Source organism: Ochlerotatus camptorhynchus, unplaced genomic scaffold, assembly GCF_037179485.1.
Source record: "Ochlerotatus camptorhynchus isolate MF236.1 unplaced genomic scaffold, CSIRO-AGI_Acam_v1.1 ptg000070l, whole genome shotgun sequence".
Taxonomy (NCBI): Eukaryota; Metazoa; Arthropoda; class Insecta; order Diptera; family Culicidae; genus Ochlerotatus; species Ochlerotatus camptorhynchus.
Genome location: NW_027040560.1, coordinates 822,321 through 846,017, shown reverse-complemented (window position 1 = coordinate 846,017; position 23,697 = coordinate 822,321). Strand labels below are relative to the sequence as shown.

General features: G+C 40.1%; 1 protein-coding gene across 1 annotated transcript in view; it reads right to left on the bottom strand.

Annotated features, from left to right (window-relative positions):
- Nucleotides 1-544: 544 nt before the first annotated feature.
- Nucleotides 545-23,697, bottom strand: part of Gmap (Golgi microtubule-associated protein) — a 164,748-nt gene continuing 141,595 nt past the window's right edge. Inside the window, exons 5-7 of the mRNA XM_065217071.1 lie at nt 13,858-14,061; nt 1,268-1,540; nt 545-1,209 (exon numbers count right to left, since the gene is read on the bottom strand). Coding sequence (XP_065073143.1) covers nt 854-1,209; nt 1,268-1,540; nt 13,858-14,061 — 833 coding nt within the window. The 3' untranslated portion in view covers nt 545-853. The remainder of the gene's footprint in view (nt 1,210-1,267; nt 1,541-13,857; nt 14,062-23,697) is intronic.

Sequence of the window (23,697 nt, the reverse complement as noted above, 5' to 3'; positions counted from 1 at the left end):
AGTAAACAATTTTTGGTAGCCCTACTTCTGAGATATCTCTGTGAAAGCTTGCTTAGATGTCTTTAGAGCGAATAAAGATCGATCGATTGGGAATGTTTTATACTGGTGAAATAGTTTGTGTGGTCGTGGACTTTTAAGACTGCCCCTAATAAAAAATACCATAAACGAACGATAACCCAAATAATAGAACTATTCCACAAATGGTTTGGCTGATACCATGTCGTTAAGGAAAATAACCGGGTCGGAACTTGAACATATAATTAATCAACAAAGTAAAAAAAAATAGAATTCAACAACTCAATAGAACTAATAGTTTGAGAGTTCTCTGAGTGGTGGCCAAATTCCCTGATATTTCCAGGTTTTTCCAGACATTTTGAAATTCCCTGATAATTTAAGGTTTTCCATGTTTCTCCAGGTAGTTGCCACACTGCGATATCTTACTTTGGGATTCTAACTGGACCACACTTTAAATTAAAGCAATCGAAACAAATATGACCATGGCTTTCGGATTGTCCTAGAGCGTGAAAATACACAGCTGCACCGGTACGATAGCTAGACACGGGGGGCTATATTCAGCAGCCGAGCTTAACCTATCTCCTAGATAAATTAGCTATAGAGTACGTTCATTTGTCCTTCAACACAAAGAAGCTACACATGCGTAGTTCAGTGTAGACATAATATATACTGTCCTCAAAATTGCACAAATAAAAATAAAATTACGATTCATGTTATCGTCGGAAAAAAAAACAGGCAAAACAATCTAACTTATTTACAACCGAACAACTCTGATCGGAAACGTACCTTAATGCTCAATCCGGAGCTGCGGGGTCTTCCTTCCCCCCTACAGCTCAAATCAAGAATCGCTGAGGATATCCTTCAGTATCGAGCTGGAATTACGCGGTGCTTGGAAGGTCGTCTGCTGCTGTAGCAGCGTGGATTCCCCCAGCAGAATCGGTTGAACCGGAACGGGCACGGAACCCGCACCCGGTTCAACCGGATTTAGATTTTGATCTACCAATGACTGTTGTCGCTGAGTAGGTGTGGTGGTCCTAGATGAAGATGTCGTCGATTGTGATTGTTGTGGTTGGCTTTGGTGGGCCATTATGTTCAACAGGCCGCTACCGGTGGGGTTCACCGGACGCGGTGCGGATTCCTTTTCCAAGAATTTCACAAATGCTTCCGTGAGGCTCTCCTTGTTGTAGTTTCCTGCTGCAATGGGAAAGGATGTTAGAATTGTGTGTGTATTAGAGTAACGTTTGAGAATTACCTCCTGCCGCGGGAGAATTGCCGCTGCCCAGAATGCTGTGGAACCAACCGCCCCCGGACCGGTTCAGTCCCAGCTTGATGCATTCGGCTTGATCCATGGTGAGGACGGCCGAGATCAACTTCAGAATTTGATGCTTGTCGTTCTGATTCGGCGCAACGACGTATCCGATGACCAGATTTTTGACCAGCGACTTCTCCACCTTGTCCGCTTGACTAGCTTCCGTAGCGCGGAGGCGACCTTCGAGAGTTTCGTACTTTTCACTGCCCTTCGCCACTGGAAACGAGAATCGGAAAGCAGGAAGTGTGTTAGAATTGTAAATTGGTTGGGGTACAAGGTATAAGGGGAGCTCGCTTAGCAAAGAAACTTAGTCTCTAATCTTACAGCTTTCCATCATCATGCCCATTCTCGGTGTCGTCGATCCGCGGGTATCCGTCTCAGAAGAAAAAAAAATGCAAACACTGTTTCACTAACTGTCTTGCAGCATGCACTGACCTCGGAGAGAGCATAACATAAGTACTGGTAAGTTAAAGTAAGGAACCCGATTCGTTTGTGATTCGAATATCGACACCAGTACCTGATGTAATACTCAATCCGATTGGGGCCAGGATCATTCGGTTGGCACTATTCTATAGGAGGTTTTTTTTTAATCTGTTCATCACTCATTTTTCATGCTTCATTCGAGTTGCTTGCAATCAGTTATGTATGGTCGGTTATCGCTTTTATGTATAGTACAATGAACTAATGAAACAATGGCAGACAAATTACACTTAATTAAAAAAAAAAACACATCTAGAAATTACATTCAGCACATCTAAAAAAACAATAAAGAGAAGACACACATCGAAAAAAAAAACACAACGATGACTACGGCATGACCCGGGGAAACCCCAATCTGTAACGTGGGTATAGCGAACGTTTTCCATGCACTCCCGCTCAAACCACACCCACAAAAACCGAGGGGACGAGGGGAGGCTGGAATTCACCAAGGAAAAAAACCCACTGTTACAATTTGAGATTACCTCGGAGAACTCATGCGATCTCAATATGCTCTAGGCGCTGCTCGGCTATACAACAAGGCGGTTCATTCTGTTTCCGATCCTTACGGGTTCAACAATGAGATCAAAGCACAACGCACACACACACACACACACGCTCACATGGCAAATGCACACTGGTACTTACTTATTGTGTCTTCTGTTCTTCTTCGGTTGGTTTGATCGATCCCAGTAGGCTTAGCAAATTACGCACAACAACAGTGAGTCATTCATTTTTCAACATCGAGAGCAGCAGTAGGCGAGCAGGGGTAAATTTTGAAGCTTAATTTTTTGGTTGATAGTTCACTCTTTGGATCTAAAGCCGTTTTAGTTTGATGAACCAGGTTCGAATCTGGGTTAGTTTCTTCAAAATATCACTGTCGCGGTGAACTGGGTGAACTGAAATGTTGTGTACATGTGTATGTGTGACTTGAAATAGAAAAGTCAAAAAGGCAATGACAGCTAGCTGCCAAGCGATTGGTCAAAAGCAGTTTTGAGCTTAAATATGCACTGGGAATTGAATGTATGCTTGAAACTGATGAACATCGAAAAAAATTCGGGTTCGAACCTAGTCGTTCTTCAGGTTGCTTGGTGGCGAACCTAGGTTGGTAACTGGCGTTCAAACTATCAGTTTGACAGCTCTTAGGTTGCAACCCGGGTGAGGGTTCGCTTCAAACTAAAACGGCATAAGTTTCTTATTTTCTGAAGTAGATATGTTGTTTTGGGCATCGTGGACATTGAGGACTTCACTCGTCGTTTAGAAATACTGTGTGTGCCATGGAGGGAGGGAGGGTTCGATTCCCGCTCCAGCCTGTGGAACAATTCGTAAATCGGAAATTGCCCTACTTGTCTACAGTGTTTTGGTTACAAAATGGTGAGGTGACAACCTGGAAGGCACGTTCTCATACCTCATGCCTTCTCGAATCAAAACATCATGTCGACGTTCGCCACACGCCACACGACTTTGACATGATGTTTTGATATGCTGGGGGACTGGCCTAAGATGACAGCCCCTTTTTTGGCGGTTAGGAGACCTTACACTCTAAACATTGTTCACGATCGATTTATGTGAAATATCATCGAAGAACTCCTCAAAGATTTAAAATTGCCCAGCAGCTTGCTGCAAATATTGGACGGTAATTTGATTTTTTAGATTAATTTATTTATGATCATATGTGTAGCTAACTGTGCCTGTTCTTATTTTTATAGTTTCAGCAGCTGGCATCGGCATTTTGAGTGCGCTAATATGAGCAGATAGGGGAAATGGATGTAATGTCGGCCTAAATGCCCTAAATTCAGCAATTGACTAGATTTTCAATAGCGACCAAAAGTATCCATTAGTACCGATTTATAAATAGCAGATTTTTAGCGATGGGCCCAATCTTAGATCCATGGGCCAACATTATTCTCATTAAAAATTAACGAATCTCGTTTGGAGGATAATTCGAGCAGTTTTATTTGATTCTGCTTAAGGTACGTTTAGACTACCTGATTTGTTGATCTGATTCAAGCGGACGGCTCAATAAGTTTGTCGGATGCGTTCAAACTTTTTCGGCATGATGATTAGATTTGACGTTTGATTTTTCGAACGAAATAGGTTTGTGTTTAATTTTCATTCTACTCATTCAGAAAAAAACAGCCGCAGGTGAGGAGGTTTTCTAAAATTTCACGGATTTGAACCGCAAAGTGTTATTGTGTTATTGGCCGAAACATGCCGTAATGGCTTAGATCATGAAATGGTTTGCTGACGTAGGACAACGTCTGTGATTTCTCTATGGGGGTACACTTTGTGAAAACCAAAAAATGGAACATGTAACGAAATTATGAAAGATTTTGAACGTTAATAACTCAGCTGCCCCTGGACCAATTTCAATAATTTTATCACCAATCGATCAGAAATATTTCTACGCATCGATAGCAATGCTTCTGACTGTTGATTTTCAACAAGAAACTATTGAAAATTGGTCAATGTCAATCATTGTCCAAAAGCGTCGAAATAACTAACAAATACATCAGTTACGTACATGCATAAGCTGCTTCACCAACACAGTCATCAGAAAATCGTTTCTAGACGAAACATTTCGATGTAGCATTGCTGCTTTACCAACACTATCATCAGAGAGTCGTTAGCAGACGAAACAAGTCGAAGTGGCATTCGCCTCCGATCTTCGGGCGTGTGCGAATAGGGAGGTTGCATTGCGTAACATTTTGCACACTCATCGCCATATTCATAAACCAAACGCTCCCAACGACCACACAAAATGCTCTCCAGAGTTGTAATCTTGTAACCAAACTTGGAAGCAGGGGTGCAAGTGATTTTCATCGATTCTCTTCATCGACTTTTTGTTTGGTTAATAACTCGACTCGAACTCGATCAGTTCAACCCCCGTCCAGCAGCAGACGGGCCGAGGCTCTTGGAAGTGCCCAATCATTGAACCGAAGAATATGAGATTGTCCGGTCCGATTTGCTGATCCAACTGCCTACTCGTCATCATCATCTTCCAAAGGCTTTAAGCCTGTACTACCATCGGTCCTTTTCAGAGCCACCAAGATTTTCCAAAAGAGTTAAATTTCTGGACGTGTCCCAACTAAAATTCATATCAAAAGGGCAATCATAGTCATACTAAAGAGTATAAACAGAGAGAACCCCGCTCAAATTCCTATTCTTACACAAAACACAAGCTCCTGCTGCAGTTAACAAATAACATTTATTATAAAAGACTACGTAGGCCTACGTCACCATAGCGTACAACCATAGAGGTAACTCTAAGACTAGAAGGTCCCGAAGAAACGTGCTCAACTTTTTGGCTCAGCTCTGTTACTCTCATCGGTCCCAAGCCAATCGATGCACCCCTCGAAACATAGGAAAATCTACGAACCCCTCATTTTATCTGTCAAATTTTCATAGTGAATCAAAACAAACATAGTGTAGTACTAGAATTTCGACTAGAATGGGGCATGTTAATCGATTTGCTTGGGACCAATGGGCTAGTCAAGTAGTGAGCCAATTTTAAATCGTTAGTTTCGTATTGATTGTTGGTACAACCGCATAGGGCTGTCCCTTGTAGTTTTTTACTTTAAATCTTGAATTTGTGTGGTTTTAAGTGACACAGATGCGTCTTTTCAACTTCAGTTCATTTGAAATTTTTAATTATTATTTAAAGTTCCTAGTCCTATCAGGCCTGTTTTAAAGAATGACCAAGTTACACAGCCTACCGACATTTATAAAACTTCAGTAAAGTTTGGAGATTTACTGAGAAATTTGTTGAGCTTCAGGAAAGTTCGTAGATCTTCACAAAAGAACTACAGACCTTAAAAAAAAAACTGAATAGAATTTTAAATAAACTTGCAGAACTTCTGAAAAAAATCACAAGGAAGATCATAGAACTTTAGACAAATTTGGCGACCTTCAAGAAAGTTTGCAGGTTTTCAAATAAATTTTCAGAATCTCAGGGATGTTACTGGATGTTCACAGAAACTTGCAGAACTTTAGAGAATTTCACAAAATTTTTGAAACATGTACACAACCCAAGTAACAATTATGGTTTTATGAGGGTTCTGTAGACCATGATTTAGACTTGTATTCTTTAAAACCACGATAAAACTAGCAATGTTACCTGGGAAATTCAGGGAACTTCGTATATCTTCTTACAAATCTTTAAAACTTCAAAGAAGCTAAAATATGATCAGATAAAGTTTTAGAACTATAGGGAATTTAGAACAGCTTCAGGGAATTTTTCAGGCCTTCAGGAAAATTTGAAAGCCTACTAAGATTTTTTTTAGAACTTCAGAGTGGTTCGGAGATCTACTGAGAAATTTGTTGAGCTTCAGGGAAGTTCGTAGAACTTGAAAAAACTTCAGAAATTTTTACAGAAATTAAAAGACATTTGCAGAAATGCAGAAAAATTCACAAGAGAGATCGTAGGTGTTCAGAAAAAATGTTCAAAGAAATTTTCAAAACAACAATCAAGCTAAAATATTTTCAGATCAATTTGTAAAACTAAAAGGGAAGTTTTGCAAATCTTCAGGATAATTCGCAGAACGTCAGACAAGTCCAAGAATCTACAGTTAAATTTAAAGAATTTCACAGAAGTTTGGTGATCTACTGAAAAATTATTAAACATCAGAAAAGTTCGTACATCTTCAGAACAAAGCTACAGAACTTCTGAAAAAAAAAAAATTAATGAACTTCTGAAGAAATCATAATAATAGATCTTCAGATGAATTTGAAGACCTTCAAGAAAGTGTGAAATTTTACTGGATCTTCAGATCTTGCAGAACTTCAGGGAAGTTCGGCGATTTTTTTTAAAAATATTTGTACGATTTCAGGGAAATTTGTAGATTTTGAGAGAAACATTTAAAACTTCAAGAAAGCTCAAATATTTTCGTATAAATTTTGAGAACTTTAGGTACTTTATAAGATCTTCAGGAAAATTTTAAGATCTTCAGGGAAGCCCGAGAGCCTACAGAGGAATTTTCAAAACTTCAGAGAAGTTTGCAGATCTACTGAGAAATTTATTGAGTCTCAAGGTAATTCGTAGATCTTGAGAATAGAACCAACCGGTGGAAACTAACGATTTAAATTGGCTCACTATTTGACTAGCCTATTGGTCCCAAGCAAATCGATTAACGTACTCCATACTAGTCGAAATTCTAGCACTATGTTTGTTTTGATTCGCTATGAAAGTTTGACAGATAAAATGAGGGTTCTTGGTTCTTTCCTTTATTTAACGTCAGTCTCTGTTCTGCAATCTAGTACCAATCACCGACGGATATCGATTGCCATCCATTGACGGCAACCAAATGTGCAGGAAGGCAGCTTCCACACCTGCGTAGGATATCGCACCCATTCACAACACACATGGGCCGGGACCAACGGCTTTACTTCCCTTCCGAAGGAAGACGTGACCAGAGATTTTTATGCCTCAGAAAAATCCCACTGACCTCGGCTGGGATTGAACGCAGACCCATTGGGGTGTTAGAAAGCAGTCACGCTTACCACTACACCACCTGCGTCGGCTGTATAAAATGAGGGGTTCGTGGATTTTCCTATGTTTCGAGGGGTGCATTGATTAGCTTGGGACCGAAGATAGTACCAGAGCTGAGCCAAAAAGTTGAGCACGTTTCTTCGGGACCTACTTGTCTTAGAGTTACCTCTATGCTAGAACTACGGAGCTTCAGACAACGTTACAGAACTTTAAAGATATTTGCAGAACTGCCGAAGTGTAAATCTGCAGATTTTCAGAGGCATTCAGAGGTTCAGAAAGCTTCACAGTTTCAGAAAAATGTGAGATCTTCAGAAAAATTTGTAAAATTTCAGAAGACTTCAATTTCAAAAACATATCTCAGCGAAGTACGAAAGCCCAAGATTTTACAGAGCTCCATGGAAGTTGCAAATAGATAGATCTAAAGAATTTCAGAGAAGTCCGTAGACCTTAAGAGAAGTCAGTAGAACTTCAAGATTTTCGTACATTTTTAGACAAAATTGCAAGACTTCAGCAAAACTTCACCGATCTTTAGAAGTATTCACACAACTTCAGAGAAATTTGTAAATCCTATAGAGAATTTTTTTAAACTTCGGGGAAGTTCAAATATTTTCAGATAATTTGTAGAGCTTAAGGGAATTTCAAAGAATTTCAGATAAATCTGCAGAACTTTATGGAAGTCCAAGAATCCACAATCAAATTTATAGAACTTCAGAGAAGTTCACTGATCTTTAGAGATATTTGTACAACTTCAGAAAATTTAGCAGATCTTCATACAACTTCCTAAAACTTCTTTCGATTGAATCATCGATAGCCAGGTCTTTTAGAGCGGGAAGCTGCGACGAATCACCACGCCGTCACCACTCCTACCGAGAAATCGCTATGTATTTTAACTGACTCCGCTAGTGTTCTGGCAGCTTTAAAATCACCGGTAACACGTCATCCGTGGATCCAAGATATTCATAAGTCAGCTCCACCGAATACCATCTTCCTCTGGATCCTCTGGTCACTGTGCACAATGGTCCCAAAGCCGTATTTAGGAAGACAAAAATGTTCGCGCCCAAACCGTCAGTTTTAGGTATATAGTGTCTTCGGGAAAGCTTCTTCATATTTTTTGGCCTTTTCATGTTACTGAAATTAGGGTGGTTCCTAAAATCGGTGAATTGACAATACAAACTTTTTTAGTATTTGAGATAGACCGATGTAGATGCAATGTTCTAAAAAGTTGTAGAACAATCAATGCGAAGCAACTTTGCTCAAGACACCAAATTTCTATCTCTTATGGTTCATGAGGTATGATTTTTTTTTAACAAACAGGTTAGAGTAGCCCATAAAAAACAGTTTTCTTTAAATATCTTTTCATATGTTCATTTCTCGTAGAAACGTTATTCTAGTCACTTTTAGAACTTTTTAAGACGCATATTTTTACTGAACCAGGTTGCTATATTTTTAAATAAAAAATTGAAGGAGATTTTTTTTAGAAAAAAATGGCTCTTTAATTCGAGCAAACCGATAAATTTTTAAATTAAAGAGATAACAACTTAGTTGGTTAAGCAAAAACATGCGTCACAAAAAGTTCTAAAAGTGTCTAGAACAATAAAACGAAATACGAGGAATGAACGTATAAAAAGATATTTAAAGAAAGCCGATTTTCTAGAGGCCACCCTAACCTGCTTGATTAAGAAAATCATAACTCATGAACCATAAGAGATAGAAATATGGTATCTTAAGCAAAAATATGCGCCATCAAAAGTTCTAAAACGTGTCTAGAACAAGGTCAATCTTTTTGTGTTAGTGAAACTAGGGTGGACCATAAAATTGGTAAATTGAAAATACAGACCACTCTAACCTGCTTGTTTAAAATAATCATAACTCATGAACCATAAGAGATAGAAATTTGGTGTGTTGAGCGAAGTTGCTTTAAATTGATTGTTCTACACCTTTTTACAACACTGCATTGGTCTATCTCAAATAAAAGAAAAAGTTTGAATTTTAAATTCACAAATTTTATGAACCACCCTAGTTTCACTAACATAAAAAGATCGGCCAAAAAATATGAAGAAATTTTCCCGAAGACACTATACATATACCTAAAACTGACGGTTTGAGCGCAAACATTTGTGTCTGCCTAAATACGGCTTTGGGACTATTTTGCTGTGGAATCAGCGGAAATATTGAAATATCGCTACCAGCGGCCGTAGCGATCGATACTTCGCGAAGCTTGGGCTAGTGAGTGGGCTTCCAGAACAGAGTCAATTATCAGCAAGCTTAAGGGGAAAACAACAAGATGGACAGATGTTCCAAACTGGCGGGACCAACGTGTCCTGTCTCGTCACCCACCTTCCGAAAGAAATGTGACACTTGTGGAGTCACAATGACGGTGGAGCACATAGTGATCAACTGTCCCTGCTTTCGGGGCATCCGGGACCTATTTCGAATGTCATCTAGTATCCGGGATGCTTTGAGAAACGATCCGTCCATTAAAGACGCCGGATTGAATCACGACATTTGAACCACCTCAACCACATTACTTAAACTTTTCCAGCAACCAGGAACGCGATTGGAATTTCGATCAGGATAAAAACGCACAGAAGGATACCAGAAACTGAATTGAATGAGAGCTTTAAACTCAGAACTGAAATTGTGACAACATCTATAAAGTTCTTGCAATCTTCGTGAAGTTAATATATAATTTGAAGTCTGTGTTAGGGATTCACTATATGCTATAGGTTCGGCAAACAAGCAAGTTTGATAAAATATCAGTAGTTTACTATTGATAAACCATTATAACTTTAATTCTCAAAAAATCTTACATCAAATCTGATTCAAATGGTACACAAACAATGTAAATCCATCCATAAAACGCCAGGTTATTAGCATTTAAAACCTTACATAACTTCGTGACGCTGGTGCGATGAAATGGTACTCGATACCTTCAACAAAGACGTCAAAATAGAATGATCTAAAAAGGGCTGTCATCAAACTACCCAAGCAATATTGCGAGCACTATCGAGGTTGTAAAGCTTTCTATAAGTCAATAGAACCCTCATGAAACCAGAAATGTTACCTGGGTATGATGATAGTTTGCGAGAGGCAACTACCTTTCCCCAGGCTTGCTGAAACTCCTCAAACTCACTGGAGGTTTTAAAACACTCTTGTCCTGCGAGTTTAGCCAGCCCTCACCTCGAGTGAGCGGCGGCAGGAATATGGAAGAAGTAAACAAAAACTCCTCGAGAGAGAGGGAGAATGAACTTCAAGGAAAGGATGATTTGACGTGAGGTGCGCTTTTTGAGACTCCGGATGACTTTTTTGTTCGACGCAAGAAGCTCAGAGTTCACCCAGAGTGAGAGTAATGCTGGGTTTAGACTAGGCAAGTCAAATGATCAACTCAGTTGAATTCAATTGGCTTGAAAAGTTGAGCCTGGTTCAACTTTTTTCAATTCAAGTGAGTTGATCAAGTCAGTTGAATGGCATGGTTTACACGTTCAATTCGCGTTCAAGTCAGTTGAATTCAACTGACTTGATCAATTGACTTGCCGTGTCTAGACCCAGCTTAAGAGCGTGTGATAGAAAATATGAACATGAATGACAGCAAACCTCACTTTCATTTTATCCACTTCGCTCACAAGCTCTGAAGCTCAGTGGAATGATTTGGCAGTAGGCATTCTACTCCTCGGCTCATTTCAAACTCGCGAGCGAGGCTCCATCAAGCCTGCCTTTCCCCCCTCTTGATCGATCATCCATATAATGGTTTAACAATATGTATAGACTGTGCTGCCACTATTCACATAACAGTCCCATATCCTACGGGTTTTCAATTCTCATTGAAGTGTTATGAAAACAGCGGCATTGTGGACACCAACTAAACCAACACCGCCCCTTTAGTCTGTCCATGGGGTACATGGACATACCCTTATTTGATTTAAACAAATTGAGGACATCCTCTTGTCCCTTCGCCCCATTGATGGCACGACGTGAGACTATCTCTGAAGACTATCACCATCCACATCTAGGTATTATCGACACTCAATTTGCACCGCTCCAAATAACCGCCACTATCTAACTGCTCTCGATCTGACGACGGTCATCCTTGTAGCCTATTCCCGTCACGTTCGCCCTTCGCGCATAGCAATGAAGCGTTGCTCTATTTTTGGTTTAGCTTGAAAGTAAACACACGCGCACGTTACACTCGTAAAATTCTACAACCACAACAAGCAAAGACAACGTCAAACAAAAAAAAAAGTTCACAGCACTTTCTGTAGACACAAATTCTAATATACTAAATGCCCACACTGACGGAAAACTGCACCGAACTTCTAGGAAGACAAACAACAACCGGTGACAAACAAGCATTGCAAGCGAAGTAACTTCCTCTATTAATCGATTGAAATACTCGATTCGATCGAACCGAAGCCGTGCCATCGAAAACTTTTGCTTTCAAGCGGTAAATGATTATTCACATTACGTTACACATTGTATTGCGGGCAGAATGAAGGGGTGGGGGGGGGGGGGGGTATTTGATTCGGTGACACCGATGGCGATGGCTTTCAGCTTGATGAATTCGGAATTAAGGTAAAATGGATCGAGCGAGTGTGTCGGTGTGTATTTGCTGAATAATGAGTGCATTGCATGTATGTAGCGATTGCAGCACAAGTTCGAAGTCCGATCGATATTAGTGTGGCAGTTAGAATCGGTGCCACAGTAGAATCCGTAATGAGTTTCGTCATCACTGCGGAGCAGTTCCAGGCCAAAGAGCGAAAAAATAAAGAAAGTGTAAGACTTAACCTCTCGGAATTCCATAAAACTTCGCATAATTCAGTGCTCACATTTCAAATGGGCGTAATTGCTTTTGTAAACAAAGGCTTTAGCCGCGAATGGTGTCATTAATTTTCATGTGTGACCTTTTATTCACGAGAAATCGACGGCTAAAGCCTTTGTTTACAAAAGCAATAACGCCCCTTCGACACTGAATTGTTCGCTAGGCGTTCAAAATTTGTACCAATAGTTTGAAGTTGTCGCTGAATTTTGGACAATTTTAAATTGACTTTAAAAAGTTAGTACCTTTTTCTGAAAAGTCAATCAAGTTTCCTACAACTTTGATCTCAGACGTCATTACGATTCGAGGAGTCGCTTTCGTGCTATGATTTATTGAAAAATATCGAATACGTCATTTTGAAAAATTGGGTGCGGCACAAACTTGGTCATGGAATTCGGAGAGCGGAAAAATTTAACTAGATTCGTCAGTTGGCGTGGAACTGCTCTGCTCGGTTCCGTTGAAACCCAGCAAATCTTGCTACCGGAATGAGTCACCCTAAAAAAAAATGCTCGAAAACATGCCTTCTATAACTATGGAAACCATTACGCATGTCGGACTTTTGATGCGGCCGCCTGCGATTTAGAATGACCATTTAGAGGCATACAACCATCAATAAGCAACCAAACAACAAACCGCCAATAAGCATTTATTCATTACTCCTTATTTATCCTACATATGCCAAATGATCCAAAGCGGGGCGGTGCGTGTCTTCAAGTGCGTGCTGGTGAAATGCTGGTGAATAATATGCGTACGTGTGCATGTGCATGTGTGTGTGTGTGCGTAGGTGTGAATTTGAACAATGACATTCTACATTCGGACGATGCGCGGCGTTGTTTGGCAACGGTTTAGCGTTGTCGTCCGTCGCCGCCTACTGCCTGCCTGTCTGAATGTGATGAAATGACCAACTGATGTGTGCAAATTGCCAAAGCCTACTCAATTTTGAACGTAACACCTTTCATTTTTTTTCCTTGTTATCACTTCAGTTTTGGAAACACTTTAACCGCCTTTTTGTCGTCACTGTCGTTGTCTCACTCTCACACACACAGAAAAAAAAATAAACTCACAAACAAAAACCAAGGTATTAATGGTGACGAAATTTTGACCATCTCGACTAAAAAGTGGATATCAGTTGGAATCCCGGGAAGCGAACAATGTTTTTAGAAGCCCAGAATTACCAGCTGATATTGACCTTTCAATCGAACAAACTCCTGTTTCCCATTTCGATGCATGTGTGTGTGTGTGATTTGAATTTATTTTTAAGGTGAAGGTGCATTGGTTTTAAAATGGCGTGCGCGTTGTCGCTGTTCCTTTCCTTGCTGGTGGTGGTGGTGGTTAATAATTGATGGCGTTGTTAGTACCCGTTGTGGCACCCCTCGTTGCCGGTGACAAATGCTGATAATGGAATCAATCAATTTGTGCTCTATCTGCTCCGTGTTACCTTCCGCTTCAAATTTTGAGTGATTATTTAAGTAATTTGAGTTTTTAATTGACAGACACAGAAAAGGTGATAACGCGCTACAGTGTAGTTGATAAGCGAGCTAATTGATAGGATCAGGGAAGAGAGCGTTACTTTATCTAAACAACATGCCCATAAAACAATCGGAGGGTACAGGGGGAGCGCAAGGTTATTAGTGCCATCTAGAGGAAAAGGTTAGCAGAAACGTGCTCTGTCGGGAATAGACAGATCATGCCGGAAATGACAAACAAATAGATAGAAGAGATTGATCTAGCCTAATTTTTCCGAACACTACTTACATTCTTCCTTGAGCGAAGCAACGGTGACCTGGGCAATTTCCAGCTGGTCGGAGATTCTTGCTGCTGCCAAGAGCCCGTTTTTGGCATCGGCCAGTTGCTGTTGCAATTGTCGGATGTCTCCCTTCAGCTGTGCTTCCCGGGATTGTGATTGTCCCAGCTCTTTCCGGATGGCAGCCGTAGCCAGTTCGATGTCACGGTCGCGATCTGTTTAAATGGTTCGAAATATAGTCATCAGCGCATTCATAACTAATTATATTGTTCGTGGGGTTGACGTGGAACTTTTGCAGTGTAACTTGCTGCGGGGATTTGAATAATTTCTACAGGGCTTATCTCTTAAATGCTGACGCTAAACGCAACCAATCAGTCCTTTCACTAAAGATCTACCGGGTAGCTTGGCTTTCAAAGAAAATTGTCGTTTGATGAGCGTGACTCAGCAGGCCTTCTTAGCTGATTCACACTTTTAGCAGGCTGTTGAAAACTGTGGAAACAGTACGGCCATGTCAAATAGTTCAGTTGACAACTGATTCCTGTTTTCCTTGTGTTAATAGATGTTAATACGCTTTATGAACTGTCAGTCGGAGATAATTTATCAACAATTTGAATGGTTCTATTTTAGAGTGTACCTATGCTTGTCAATTTCAGGGTTGGTAGCGATCACTGCTGTCAAAAACAGTGGTTTTAGTGACCATGTTGAAGAAATAGATGCCCAAATACAGGGTGTCGACTCAAAGTCGAAAATAAAGTTCCCTGACTTTCCAGTCGGTTTTCAGAAAAATTCCAGTCCACAAAACTTCGTTATTTTAACCTAAGAAGCTACAACGTGATGTGCTTTATTATACCGTAGCGTAAATTAAGGTTAGTTTAAAATGAGCAGCAGGGTAAGTTTTCGAAAATATCAAGAATAGCATACTCATGGCACTTACAACAGAACTTGATACTAATACAATTTTTACAGACTATATGACCGACTACCTACGAAGGATGTGAATAGACCTAGGGCTATAGATACATATTATAATATAATAATGAATAACTACTGCTCACAACTAGACTCCCTATTCATTACTAAGTAAGGGGCACCACAAAAGATCAAATAATGGACGCAGTGGTTCAACTCCCCCCAACAAAAAAAAGTAATAATAGGAATATTTAATCAATGTCACCAAGCTCTCAATTTGTGTTCATAATTTCACAGCCAAATAAAAATCAACCCGTAGACGATCCTTTCTCTTTACATATATTTTTTTTTTTGTAAAATAACAGAGCAGTGATTATTCTTGCTTTAGCAACCGAACCTGAGGATGCACTGCTCATGCATTAGTCAGTTTCGTACTCTCTGGAATTCCATATGACAACCGCAGACATGGTAAAATATATTAAGTTTAATTATCATTAACATTTTATTCTCTCAGTGAGTTCACATTACAACGAGAAATTGCAAGTTGAATATGTGTTTATTTTCGGATTACTTTTAAAAATGTTTATCATTTGAGCAGAACAATTTTCTCCTGCGAACGACGATCTTTGTCTACATGGAAAGCGAATGCGATTTTTCGAACTCGCTGAATAAGTTCATTCAAAATTTGTAAGTTTTCGAACCCGCTTGCATGAGTAACACCATCATAGATCTGACGTCGCGCTACGACTGAAGGCCCAAACGCAATGTGGGCGGAAGCGGAACGGAAACGGTGTCACAAATGACATCAAGATGCCTAACCGCACTCGAATGTAGTTTTGCAGGAACCAAACAATCTCTCATTGACCAGTGACTCGAACACTTTAGATTCGACCCCGAGCAAGGTAATCCCACGGTAGTTTTCCACATTGCATTTGTCTCCTTTCTTGAAAACAGGGAACATAGTAGAGCATTTCCAAAGCGTGGGAAACTTAAGCGCTGTCCAGACTGGAGAGTTATAACATGTTATAACGGTTGTCAAATAATTGCAACACAGAAACCACCATCAAGATAGCGCTATAACATGTTATAACTCTGTAGTCTGAACGTACTATTACCATAGAGGTAACTCTAAGACTAGAAGGTCCCGAAATAACGTGCTCAACTTTTGGCTCAGCTCTGGTACTCTCTTCGGTCCCAAGCTAATCGATTCACCCCTCGAAACATAGGAAAAACCAATAACCCCTCATATTATCTGTCAAACTTTCATAGCGAATCAAAACAAACATTGCGTAGTACTAGAATTTCGACTAGAATGGGATACGTTAATCGTTTGCTTGGGACCAATAGGCTAGTCAAGTAGTGAGCCAATTTAAAATCGTTAGTTTCGTATTGATTGTTGCTATTACGGTGATGGAGCGATAGATTAAAAAGCAGGGTCATCGGGGCGGCTAAGATATCACAGCATTTTTTCAGCACAGCAGATGGCATAACGCTCGGTCCGGGTGAAAAAGAAGATTTAGTTTTCCTTATCGTAGAGAGGACCATTTCAACATCCACAGTAAAAACATCCATGTTTACGACATCGGTTGGCACATCACGGACTGCTAGATTGATTTCAGCTTGCGATGGTGAGTCGGTCAAGAAAACGCTCGAGAAGTGCCTTGCAAAAAGCCTGCATTTATCCTCAGTTGTCAATGCTACGTCGTTGCCCAGAAACACCTTCGACGGGAGACCAGTTTCCTTTCTTTTAGTATTTACGAACGACCAGAATCCCCTAGGATTGCTTCGCAGATTGCGTTCAGTGCGAATTACATACCGCTGGTAGAGAAGCTTGTTGTAGCGGCGATAGTTGTTACTGGCAATTGAAAAATTCCGTTTGGTCAAGAAGCAGAAATACAGTCGTGCAGAAAGCAATTATGGCGATCGACAGCTATGTCGATCTCCAGGTCATTCAACACGTTCCAGTCTATCTCTGACAAGGAACGTCGCAGCAAACGTAAATCAGTCTTCCGGAAGTTGAGACGATAGACAATCGAAGTTTCATCAAAGTGAAGTTGAGATCTATTTGCGATAGAAATATCCAAAGCAGGATGAAAGTTGTCAAGAGGAACGATGACATCAGGCGCCTCAGTAAAGTACAGTCAAGAAGTTAATTTTCACTAACGAACACCAAGTCTAGGAAATGAGACTGAAAGTTGGGAACTAGATTTATCTGCCTCAATCCATGAAAACCAGTACCGTCCACAAGCAAGCGGCTGGCCGGAGTAGTAACATATGCTATTGGATCTGGATATGTAAATCCCTGACCTGAGTGCGACCAGATAAGCCCAGGTTGATTGAAATCACCGAGCATAAGAATCATATCCGAATAATTAGCCATAGAAGAAGCAAATTCTACAGCATCCATATGAAGTTGCATTATGCTACAGTCGAGACGTCGTTCAGGGGGAATGTATACCGTTCAGATGGTCAATATTAATGAACCTTTCCATAACGCCTCTAACCATTTGAGACATTGCGTTGCACAAAAAAGGCACCATAGGGTTGTCCATCTGAAATTCGCATTGAATTCACGTTCAGACTACAGAGTTATAACATGTTATAACGGTTGTCAAATAATTGCAATACAGAAACCACCATCAAGATAGTGCTATAACATGTTATAAATCTGTAGTCTGAACGTACTATTAGCCATCAGCAGCGAGACATTCAAACAGTTTTTAACATCTTGATAGGAAGCTGACGTTGGTTCAATTTTGTCTTTCTGGACGCCTTGAATAAATTTTCGTATTTGCGGAGTAATTTTGATTGCCCTCTGAACAGCAGCACTATTTTCCAACCATCGGTGACCGCAAAACTTTAGCGGGAATATGGTAGATCCAGAATACATCGTGATAAACGCTCGTCTTGCTGGTACATCTTTGAAGATATTATAGATACCACGCAAATATTTGACAACAATGAATGTATTATGCAAAATATACAGCCCACAGCTTCCCAGATCTATCAGCTTCTCGCCACCTTTTTGTACCTCTAGCTTCAATTCACATTGAGCCCATCCATGGACACTTGCAGCAACTTGTTCGAAGAGATACCGGCAAGGGCGTCCATAAACGCAGCGAGTAGATCTGATGCCCGGGATCTTCCCAAAAACTTTGACGTCATGCACTGATAAAATTTCAAAGATTGTTTTATGTGTCCCACACATGATTTTTTGCAATGTGATCAACATTATTTTTTTTCCCTGACCTACATTAAAATTCCCTGACATTCCCTGACTTTCCAGATCATAAATAGAATTCCCTGACATTCCCTGACTTTCCAGGTTTTTCCAGGTAGACGACACCCTGAAATAGTGACTTATAGTTGTCGTAAAATTACGTGCTCGGTATCAAGATTCGGCGACTGTGTTAGGGAAACCACTTTTTCCCCTAGTTTTCTGATGACAAAATTACACTTTTCCGTGCACAAAACGCACATATTTTTTGGTTTATTCAATAGATTTTCCATTCGAGATTACTATTTTCTAGCGTCCTGGAGGAAACCTTACCTTAATTCAAAGTATTTCTGGTGGGAGAACCAGAAACACTTTGAATTAAGGTAAGGTTTCCGCCAGGACGCTAGAAAATAGCAATCTCGAATGGAAAATCTATTGAATAAACCAAACATTCTGTGCGTTTTGTGCACGAAAAAGCTTAATTTTGTCATCAGAAAACGAGGGGGACAAGGTCATTGCGAGAATTTGTATGTACCTACCACTTCAATACTGTTACGCATTTGACCACAAACGTTTGGTTGCTGGGTACATTATCACAGACCTTTGGGGGTGATGTGGCTGGCAGCAAGGCGAGCAAAAGTTCAATGAAAATTGACTTTACTTATTGCGAAGTTTTTCTACATTTAGGCTCATTTCGTCGTTTTCAAATTTTGCTTTCGATTTCGCTCTCACCAATCCCACCTTGGAACATATATAACGCTTGGTTTCCATGATATTTCTTCTGATGTTTACTGTTGACTCCTTTGTGTCAAACCAGCTGATTTTTCCATATCTAGATAGAGCTGGAATTAGGGCCTAACAGCTTTTGTAAACAATGACTTCTCTTGATGATTTCTAGAAATTCAAGGCTCGCCCACGCAAACTAACAGCCTCATCGGGTAGGGAAAGACTTCCCCTATCCGGTGGTTAGGTTGGTCTACGTGGACGTGCCTTGAATTCCTAGAAATCATCGATAGAAGTCATTGTTTACAAAAGCGGCTACGCCCTAATACCAGCTCTATCTAGATATGTACTTTTGACCCCTTGTTTTCGAGATTACAGCTGGTCATGTTTCCATAACGAATCCAGCTAGTGAACTTGTTTGCTCTCGAAAACGACACGGAAAAGCTGAAATGGTAAGAGTTTCAAAAACCACAGAAGATTTTGGCAGCTTCCACATTTCGTGGAAAAAGTCTAAATATTCATAGAATCCACAATAATTTAAACAACAATAATTTATGGTGGTCTTTAAAAGGACCGTTTTGTCGTGATGGTTGAGTAATGCTGAGCTATTAGATTCTTCAACACGGATGAGACTGGCGGGCTGTATTTTGTTTGGAACGAGGATGACGCGCTTGACACAGATGGCCCACAGCAGCTCACGAAGAGCAACTGAATCCGATCAGTAGCGGTGCGGCTTCTTCTTCCTTCTTGAAGGGAGCCTTGCGGGAAGCCGTGTACTGGAGAAAAATGTACAACACGCGCCGAAAGAACACCGGCTGCTGCTGCTGATGACGACCGGACACCACCACAAACGGTGATTGCATAAGCACCGCTCGGCGAGATGGAATTCGATTTTGAAATCTGTGTTAGGGAAAGCGCTGTTGCAGGCAATCGGTGACAATGTTTTACCAACAGTTGAACATTTGTGTAATTTTCAATAGTAACCTATTGAAAATTGAAAAGGTGTTCATTTTAGCAGATTTGCAGAAAAAATTCCTATCGATTGGTTTGTTTAGAATTAAAATCCATCTGCTATTGACAAAGTTATAAATGGTCAAAACCTGACCACTTTTCGTAACGCGGCCGATTTTGGTTTTTTTTTTAAATTTCAAGCCCCAATATGTTACCGAAAGACGTAATTCTACGTCAAAAAATAATTTTATTTGCCTGAAACTTTGCGCAGTTGTTTGTTATGGGCACTGATTCCCATTTTTTGCTAAAATTCGGCCATTTTAGAGCTTGTAAATTTTCAAAAATGCGTCCTTGAGTTTTTTCAAAAAAAAAAAAAATAGCGCGGTAATGGTGGTTCTGATCGAAATGACGTCCAAGACAAAGTTGTAAGAAAATGTCTTTCTGGGAAAAAATTAACAAAAAATGTTTTTATTTATTTTAAGCAAAAAATTAAAACCGAAATATTTCAAAATGTTCTTGCCCGTTTTTTATATTTTTTTTTTCGAAGAAGGCTTATGAGAAATATAAATTTCTGAAATGTTTCAAACCAAGTACACTTCAAAACTAAGTAAAGTCATAGAACATGAACTTTTGGTCTTGCTTTATAATTTTTTTCATTAATTTTTTACTTGAAATTACTTAAAACATATCCTGTATGTTTTTTTTTCCCAGAAAAACATTTTTGCTAGAACTTAGTTACAGATGTCATTTCGATCAGAAGGGTCGTTTCCGTGATACAATTTTTTGAAAAATTTCAAAAACGCTATTTTTAAAATTTACAATACACAAAATGGACAAATTTGAGCAAAAATGTGAATCATTGCCCAGCACAAAAAATGATGCAATCGGTTCATGCAAATCGGAGAAGGTCGATTTTCCTAATTCGTCATTTGGCGTGGAACAGCTCTATAGGTTCAGATGATAAATCCATAGAGGTAACTCTAAGACCAGAAGGCCCCGAAGAAACGAGCTCAACTTTTTGGCTCAGCTCTGGTACTATCTTCGGTCCCAAGCTAATCGATTCACCCCTCGAAACATAGGAAATTCCACTAACCCCTCATTTTATCGGTCAAACTTTCATAGCAAATCAAAACAAACATTGTGTAGTACTAGAATTTCGACTAGAATGGGGCATGTTAATCGATTTGCTTGGGACCAATAGGCTAGTCAAGAAGTGAGCCAATTTGAAATCGTTAGTTTCGTATTGATTGTTGATAAATCGCTGTTAGGAAGCCGCGATCTTGGATTTCAATACGGTAGCAGGTGGCCCATTCCGTAGATACCTATGTTGGATAGCTTCAGATACATATTCGCTATTTGAAGGTTATCACTGGGTCCGCCATTTCGAATTTCAAAACATAAACTTTTACTAATCAACCGCATTACTCATATTGCATAGGTTCACATGAGTATGCACTGTCTGGAGGTCATTAATTTCATGGTGTGACGGCCATATTGGATTTCAAAATGGCTATGAATATCGATTTTCAGCTTGAATTTTGGACTAACCCAGATTCCAGATTCCAAATTCCATACCTCTCATCACCACATAGAGATTCTTATTCTTTGCATATGAAGTTCTTACTCCTGATAGTGCACAAAGAGAAGGCAAACTCAGGAGAGCACGCAAGCGGTGGTCGGATATGTCGGATATGGCTGAAATTGTTCACATAAGTATTGCCCCAAAGACAATTTCAAAAATATATCATGGCCTACTAAAGGGTGATACGGTCAAAATTTGGTCAAGGGAAAACGCGTGTAAATCGGTGAAATCGTTTATTTAAAAAATCAAATTAAATTTCTTTTTCAAGTTCAATTAGTATAAAATTCAGGAAAAATATTCAGTTAGGCTTCCGCTTTTCCAAATCCGAATTGCCGGGCCTTACGCTTGACCCCTGCCATCAGATTTTGTACAGCCACCTTGTCCACCTTCTTCGCCGCAGAAAGCCAGTTTGCCTTGAACTGCTGCTCGCCCTTAGCAGTTTTTTTGGTCTTCTTTAGGTTCCGCTTGACAATAGCCCAGTATTTCTCAATTGGGCGGAGCTCTGGCGTGTTGGGAGGGTTCTTGTCCTTGGGAACCACCTGCACGTTGTTGGCGGCGTACCACTCCATGGCCTTTTTACCGTAATGGCAAGATGCCAAATCCGGCCAAAACAGTACGGAACAACCGTGTTTCTTCAGGAAAGGCAGCAGACGTTTATTCAAACACTCTTTCACGTAAATTTCTTGGTTGACAGTCCCGGAAGCTATGAAAATGCTGCTTTTCAAGCCACAGGTACAGATGGCTTGCCAAACCAGATATTTCTTTGCGAACTTTGACAGTTTCATGTGCTTGAAAACATCTGCTACCTTTCCCCTTCCTTTTGCCGTATAAAACTCCTGTCCCGGAAGCTGCTTGTAGTCGGCTTTGACGTAGGTTTCGTCGTCCATTACCACGCAGTCAAACTTCGTCAGCATCGTCGTGTACAGCCTCCGGGATCGCGCTTTGGCCGTCGTATTTTGTTTATCATCGCGATTTGGAGTCACTACCTTCTTGTAAGTCGATAGTCCGGCTCGTTTTTTGGCTCGATGCACGGTTGTAGACGATACACCCAGCTTATTTGCGGCATCGCGGAGAGAGAGGTTAGGGTTTCGCTTGAAACTACCGGCAACTCTCTTTGTCGTCTCAGCGGCTTCCGGTTTTCGATTTCCCCCCGATCCAGACTTCCTGGCTGTCGACAAACGTTCCCCAAACACTTTAATTACATTTGTAACGGTTGATTTGGCAACTTTTAGCGATTTTGCCAACTTTGCGTGCGAGTAGCTCGGATTTTCGCGATGCGCGAGCAAAATTTTGATACGCTGCTCTTCTTGCTTGGACGGCATTTTGACAACTGAAGAGTGAATTCCAAAATCAAAATAGGAGCAACATTCTACACACACACACCTTCAAAATGAGGGGTGTTCAGGTTTTTTAAATGCAAAATTGAAAGAAATACGTCAAGTTGATATTGACCAAATTTTGACCGTATCACCCTTTATGAAAAAAAAAGAACCTAACTATTTCGCCTGAAGAGAAAAGTTATAGAACTATTCAAATTATGAAACTTTGTTGAAGGTACCAAATTTCTAAGTCTAATAGCTTTGGATATACGGACCGTTTTCATTGGTTACCCCTTTTAAATTTAGTATTAAATTATTACCTTTTCATATAATAATTTATCATGCAAATAATGTTCTAGACAAATGTACACAATGTATAACCGTATGTTTTTGCTGAAGACAGTATGTGGCTTTGTTCATTCCTCGCAAAGTTATAGCACTTTTTAACTTTCTTGTACCCTAAAGGGTGTCCACGGTTAAATTGCATCACTTTAAAAAAGCTGCAAGATTTTGCTCTTTGGGTTAATTTTAATGAAAGTTTGGGTGAGATGGCCTCAGCGTGTATTGTTTACACTGCGTGAGTTTCATTGCGAAATTTCTAGTAGTTTTGAAAATGGAGTCGAAGGAACAACACACAGGCGGTATGGCAGCAATTTGTTCGTGCGGAAAACGGAGCAAGCCTTTCGTAACAACTACAACCGTAAATGGCCAAGCAGTCTTGGAAGTGGTCACCGTAGTCGACATATTTTCTGTGATAATCGACTGCCTTTGCTTCCGACACTTGCAAAACAAGCTATCAAATTACAGTACCAAACTAAAATGTCATATGACAGGCTCTGTCATACGACACTGTTGCCGAGGACCGTCACGAATGTATGTATTTTAGTTTCTCTCATAATAAGAGCTCCTGATGTTGTGCTTGTGTGAATTCTTAAAATAGCAACCTACGATGTCCTAGTAATAACATTTTTGATCAGAACTGGTTTAATTTACACCAATTTGAGGAATTAGAACGAAATCACACATGTCATATGATAGTTATTTGAAGATTTTCTTTTTGCTCGAATGTTATTCTACCGTTTGTTATGTGTGAGGAAGACGACGTTAGAGCATGAGTGTACGAATACAAACGGACTGTCGTGCACGACAA